We start from the raw sequence: 6,836 nt of genomic DNA, 5'->3' as shown, positions 1-6,836 counted from the left end.
GACGAGGCTTGACCGTTGCAACCAGGACAATTGCCTAGTTGCAACGAGGTTTATATAATAATAATAGTAATCCTCATTTGTTTTCCTTTCTATCCATTTTACCTTCTCCACACCAAAATTTCAAAGCTTCCAATCTACGCCTCGTCTCCTGCTTCAGTGACCATGTTTCCGCGCACTGCATAACGAAGCTCCATATAAATATACTTTGCACTTTCAGGCTTTACTTCGTGGAATTGTTTGATGTCCATATTAAATGAGTAAGTAATTTTCCACAGACTCCCATCCATGTTAATGTATTGACGAGCGTTTTCCCAACACCCTTACTCAACGTCCCTGTCATGAACTCCCTCCCCCTTGTAAAAGCATCTCTGCCAACAGTACAATTCTTCGCCTCATGTTCCTAAAAAATAAAATGCATCCAGAAAATTCCATATTCATCGCAATTTCCCGCATGCGGCCCGCAAGTTGGGAATAAATATAACATGCTTCGCGGCCGCTGGGCAAGAGAGGTCGTGCATCACCGACGCTGCTCATTCGGGGGCGCCTCCCCCTCCCTCGGCCTTGGCTCTCTCCTCACTCCCCTCCGTCCGGGAAGGGGAGGGGAGGGGAGGGAAGATAGCACACACGTATATATCGTGCACACCCGCAGAGCCGGCAGTCGTTCTGTTTTCGGGTACCGGAGTTAAGCCAACGACGAGCCGACCCCTGGATCTCTCCCCGTGCCGCGAGTCGAACCGAGGTCCGCCGTAGCCAAAGCAGCACCCAGAGTGCAGGAGAGACACGCATCAACCACCGCCAGCCAGCGGACAGGACGACTGCTGTCCGGAAGGCGTCGGCGGCACACTGCAAGGCGTATCACTGGTTGTCTTCGGTTGACGGATACTCCATCCATCCATCGCGATGGTGCTCTTGGACATGATGCTGACCACGTTGCGAGTGGCCTGTTTGCTCAGTGAGTATGCCGGCCCTGTTGGTGGCCTCAAACCTCCCGGCCCCTGCCGCCGGCCGACACCCCGTGTGCGCGTCCCCCCCCCTCTTTCTGCGAGTGACGATCAGGGTCGAGGCGCGGATCCACGTGGACTGACGGGGGTACGACTCCGCATGGGAAAGACTCGACTCAAAACCCAGAACGTCGTGCCTACATATTTTACGGAGGTGTTGTACGACCGCGTCATTCTCACTGCTGTGGAATGCCACAGGAAGTAATTCCGAAGGCGAGTAACTTAGAATGGAAACAATTTAAATCGGTAAATGTTGTTTTTCGTTTGCACCTGCCTGTCGACGAGGACGGGCGTATTCGAACGGACATTACGGGAAGTGGGGGAGGGGAGAAGAGTTTTAGAATGCCCTTCCTGTAACACGACATCTTATTTATTTGGAATTCTACATTTGTTGACATTGTTGCCAAGCATATATAACTGGAAGCAATTGTAACAGTGTACAAATATGGTTTCGTTAACCGAGAATTAATTATATTGTAAAATCTAATTTCATGGATGGAACAAAGAAAACGAATGTTTGGGAAGCTTTCATAAGTTTAATTTCTCATCCCTCGATAATTTAAATATGTGCCTATAGAAAATACTTCTTCTGAAACACGCCATCTTGCTAATATAGAATCTGAAAATAATTATTATTGTCTGGTACCGTTTTATTTGCGTGCGAAATCAAACTTAATAGTTGTTCAATAGTCCTCGCTTACGGTCCCCACATTCCCTTCTTTTGGCATCAATGGCACCAAGGCTCATCTGAAGAAATCTTCAGGCCAAATTCCGCCCTCGTAAATGCTACTAATTACTCAATCGGAACTCTTTTTCTCTCCTCTCCGTGAATATTTCAACAAGGCACCCAGACCTCTTCTTCCGGTGAGGCATAAAAAAAATACGATCGCTTCCACTTCCGGGCTCTTTGAATTTGTTGACATTCAGCGTCGCTACTTTTACAGGGTTTGCGGTGTCCGACTTTGGATTTGACGATGTTTGGTTACATCGCTCTGCGGGCACATGAAGTACATCAACGGGCCGTTCATCTTTTGAAAGGCAATCAATGTACCGAAACTTAAAATAAATGGCAATCGCTAACTCTTGTGAACTACCAAAACGGCAGTCATGTCAAAAGCACTTACGATTTTCACTCTCTCTCTCACCTTCTAGAATATTTCATTTGCCTTGAAAAACTCGACATACAATTAGTCTTAAGATATACCTAATGTTGCCTAACACGACGTAAAAAGGAAATGTTTCCCAAATTAGAAAAAAAACAAATTTTTGAAAAGTAATTCGTAAAAGTTGATTATGGTATATGTCCACGATGCCGGTCAACCTCTTGCACAAGAGCGAGAGACAAGTGAATGTGTAAAGGGAAGGAGAGAGGTCGCCCAAGAGATTCGAAAACCCGCGGCAGGGTATAACCGGTAATACCCCAACATGGAACTACGGGTAGTCGGTTCAGTCGAGGCCGGAGAGCATTTGCATTTATGAGAAGAACATTTGGTTTACTTTTACGCTCGGATAAATATTGAATGCTGGCGCCTATTTCTTCCTCTGTTAAGCTCGGGGATTGTGCGTTGGAGGAGGGATGCACGTACATCTACATGACACCCCGCGAGCCGCTGCAAGGGAGTGTGGCGGGGGGTGTTAGGTCACCTGCCTGTACATGCATGTACAGCCACAATCATGACTATTCTGTACAAATATCAGTTCGATCATGCACTCAAACAAATTTAATCGTACAAAATGAGCTCTTACATGCAAGAATATTCAATAACAGGATATATTCCTGATATCGACTCGTAAAACGGTCCATTTCGTATAATTCACCATTGGTTGTTCTATTCCTAGAAACTACGGGAGATGCCGCAACAGTAACCTTTAACGGAGACATCCGCTAATATGCAATTCAATGTTCCCCAAAATTTCAGAGTTTAAGAGGACGCCTCGATAGCTTAACTGGCTAAAACGCTCGGCCGGACATCGAGGGATCCGGGTTCGAATCCCGGTCGAGGCGAATGATTTCTACGCTCTGAAATTGTTGCATTTAATTGGCTGTTCACCTCGCCCACCAATTGATGCAACGCTTGTTCAGAATAATTATTTGGAAAAGGATCATTAAACCGATAAGAATGATGGTGTTCATCCATGGGAGTAAAGGCTTGAATTCGATCTTCGTGCCTCCACCCAATCCCACGTTAGGTTTTCTTGCAACCGCTCGGCGCCACATTTACCCCATGGCAGGCTTCTTTTGTGGTATACATGAACAGAAAATATTCAGGCTGATCATACTCGGAAAAAGCAAATAGAGTCGGATGTAAGACGCAAATAGCAAATCTAATATAGAGTTATTTCAAGAAGAAATTTGAAATTTACCCCTTTTTATTGTATTTGTTAACACTGCTGTGCCCTTGTACACCTCTCAACTCCGTCACATTTCCGTTATAAACAATTGTAGGCCATACTTGCTCTCATGTCCTCGAGACGCATTATATTCCTCGTCTTGAGGGTCTCTTCAACCCCACCCATTCAATGATTTCCTTGGAGTACAACTTCCTCTCGCAAACCACACACACGTCCCTCTCTTATATATCCATGCTTTCTTAAATTCAGACATTTTCCCGCGCAATTGCAAATACTCTAGGTGTAAGTGACGCTTAATATCGCCTCTCCTACCTATTTATGATCGGTAGGCTAATTACTTGTGGTATTAATCGAATAGAAATGTGTGGTAATATTCATGTAAATAGTTATTTGCGAATGATCAAGCTTTATTTAAACAGTCATCCATAAGGTTGCAATCATTATTTGCCGCATTGCAGGGTCATTGTGATAGGCATCGGGAGAGAATTAAGCCTGAGCAAAAGAGGATAGTAAAATTATTAAGAAGGAGAAAGGTATAAAAATAACGTAAACGTCACCTTAAGAAAAACGCGCACTATTTCATAAGCATTAAATTCGGCGGACGTAAAAAAAACAGGTAGAAGATGGATTTGATGAGTATTTTTGGGAAACGTTTTGGAGTAGGTGGGGTAGAGTGACGGGGGCATTAGGGGGAGAATTGCGTTTACCAAGAGGTAGGATTTAATTCCAGGTACTTTAAACGTAAAGAAAATATTAGCGGCAGTTTGGCAAACAGAACGTCATATTGTATGAATCGGAAGTATGTAGAGCTAAGAATGAGTTACGTATTAAATGAAGTATGGGGTTGAAGGACAGTTTTTGTCGTGTTAGTTATGACTAAGGGGTGCAGCAGTGTGTGGTTCCAGGGTCCATCGAAAACCTACCCTAAGGCGATAAACTAGTGATCCTATGTATCTAAGTAAATGCGTGTGTATTTGGGCCTCTATGAATAACCCCCCCCCCCTCTGGCCTGCTCCTCCCGTTTCCGGCAATTTTCTTGATTTCGTTTTACAATTACTCTCGCCATAGTCAACGTGTAAGATTAAATGAGTTTGTAATTGTCAACAGACTTGAAGGTCTGTGGAACATTACAAACTTATTTAACATGGACATCAAACAATTCCACCAATTGATGCCTGAAAGTGTAAATAATAAGTGTCGGGTTAAATTTTATAAAACATTAAAAAAAATGGAATTTCACTTATATATATATATATATATATATATATATGTATATACACACACATATATTGGTCATACTTCCTCCCTACCTTCACTCCATTGAACATGCCTTTCTTATTCCTTTCCCTTTCTCGTACGTGTGTGTATACATAATATACATATATATATACATATATATATATATATATATATATATATATATATATATATATATATGTGTGTGTGTGTGTGTGTGTGTGTGTGTATGTATATATATATATATAGACACATATTTACATATATAATATTTGGACGGCACAATAGAACACAAAAAATAAATAAAACTTAAATTTTCAGTCACACCTGAAAAAGGCCTCGGAGAAGGCCGAAAGCTCAAACAATCTACAAGGTGATTGTCCTTTTAAGTGTTATCTATTTTATTTTGCATTATATTGTGCCGTCCAAATGTTATATTACTCTTGTGAGTTTTTCTATATCATCGAAAAATACATCATGATCTACAATATTTAAATGATTTTATATATTTTTTGTGGCAAAAATTAATAAAAACCTTTTTTTTAGATACCTAGGGTTGAATCACCCCCTGCCACACACCCTAGTGCTGACTTGCCGCGCACAATTTAGCTATAGACGTCATTTTCCCAATTCAGACCTTTACGAACGTGGAAGAAATTTAAGTGGTTGCCCGTCGTTCAATGAAGCAGACGCTGAGAGCGTGCGAAGTTAGATCGTGAAGTTTAAATAATTTCGCAATCGGATCAAGCTGACGTGAATAAGACATCCATTCTCATAACTCAAACAATAAACTAGTATTGCTCTTTGATGTCAATTTCAAACAACAATTGCGTCATTATTGTCGCTGTAAAATAAGCGACAGCAATATCTCTCTCGACACGGTCTGCAGACGTTTCCATTTCCTCTTGTCATGTTTTCACCCCAGAGGGTTACAAAAAGGGGATTCCAAACAAAGGCGATGACCAAGGTCACATTCACCACTCGAAGTTGCCTTAGCACCACGTCCCCCGATGACATCGCATTTTGGAAACCCGAAGCATATGATCTCACCTCCTCAAATGTTGGTCGTCCAGCCATGGCTTTAGTACGAAGCCAATCAGTGACTGACTGAAAAGAGTTGTTGGTCAGGTGTCTACGTATCCCTTACTGCAGAATCCATACCTTATAGTTGGAAATGGTTTGACGGAGTAAAACTACGAGTGCCATTACATCCTAGCCATTTAATTCATCCGACGATAACGGTGGTGATTTTCAGATTGGTCCTTTTATGACTGCAGACGTGGGTGTTTCAGATGGTGCGGGTGTATGGTGGGCGTAGGAAGTGCACCATGGACACCCGAACGGGTTCACGGCCGACCTCAGTCGACGGTCACCGTACCCACTGTGCTTAATGCCTGTAAATCTGTATTTACCTGTTCTTTACTTAACCCTGCCGCAAGGATGTGTGGTGGGGGTTGCTGGATGACCACTCGTTTGTTAAACAAGTGGTCATCCAGAAATAAAAGTCAAATACGTAACGCATATGACTTTTATTTCCTGCTATTTCAAATTTTTGAACGTATTTTAGAATTGTATTTATCTAAAAGTTGTAGGAGCTCATGTAATCTCCGTGCTTAAATAATGTCTCTGGACCAAGGCAAATTGCGAGACACTTTCTGAACGTCATAAGGATTCTTCTACATCTACATCAACATAATATCCCGCAAGGGCGTGTGGCGGGGGGTGTTAGGTCACCACCCGTAAAAAGGAACAAAATCGCATGCAAAATCAACACATACATGTAAAACTACACCCACAGTGGCATATGCATTCTTGCATAAATCCTTTCATTCTACACGCATGCAAATACATATACTATAATCTAACAAATAATTGCACCTTAGGATGCAGTAAGAAATTTATCCAATAAAGTGCAAACTAGAATTTGAAAAGTAAGAAGGCGAAATTCCATTACCACATTGACATGCAACGTACAACTGTCTCCTCCCCAAGGACGGGTAATGATTCATCTACATACGCTGAGCAGAGGTGACTCGAAGAACTCATTTATTCTCATGTTGTCTTCTCTCTGAGACTATGAAGTTACTTAATTCAGTTCGGGCAATAAATGTGGAAAGCATGTGGAAAATCCCTGTTTTAGGCCGTAGCCTCATTATGGTAAGAATAAGGAGATGAATCTTGTTATACTGGTAGACGGAGGCGCATCTCTTAAGGAGCGCCAAGGATCCAGTGAGGCAATGCGCCCGC

General features: G+C 42.4%; 1 protein-coding gene across 1 annotated transcript in view; it reads left to right on the top strand.

The window, feature by feature from the left end:
- The first annotated feature begins 844 nt into the window (after positions 1-844).
- The window catches only part of LOC139694265 (peptidoglycan-recognition protein LB-like), a 47,883-nt gene continuing 41,891 nt past the window's right edge, over positions 845-6,836 (top strand). The window contains exon 1 of the mRNA XM_071592723.1: positions 845-952. Within this exon, the coding sequence (XP_071448824.1) occupies positions 901-952 (52 nt within the window). The 5' untranslated portion in view covers positions 845-900. The remainder of the gene's footprint in view (positions 953-6,836) is intronic.

The sequence above is a fragment of the Hetaerina americana genome, unplaced genomic scaffold (assembly GCF_022747635.1).
Source record: "Hetaerina americana unplaced genomic scaffold, ioHetAmer1.1.p SCAF_5, whole genome shotgun sequence".
Classification (NCBI taxonomy): Eukaryota; Metazoa; Arthropoda; class Insecta; order Odonata; family Calopterygidae; genus Hetaerina; species Hetaerina americana.
Note: the sequence above shows the minus strand (reverse complement) of the source record. Positions and strands in the feature narration are given on the sequence as shown.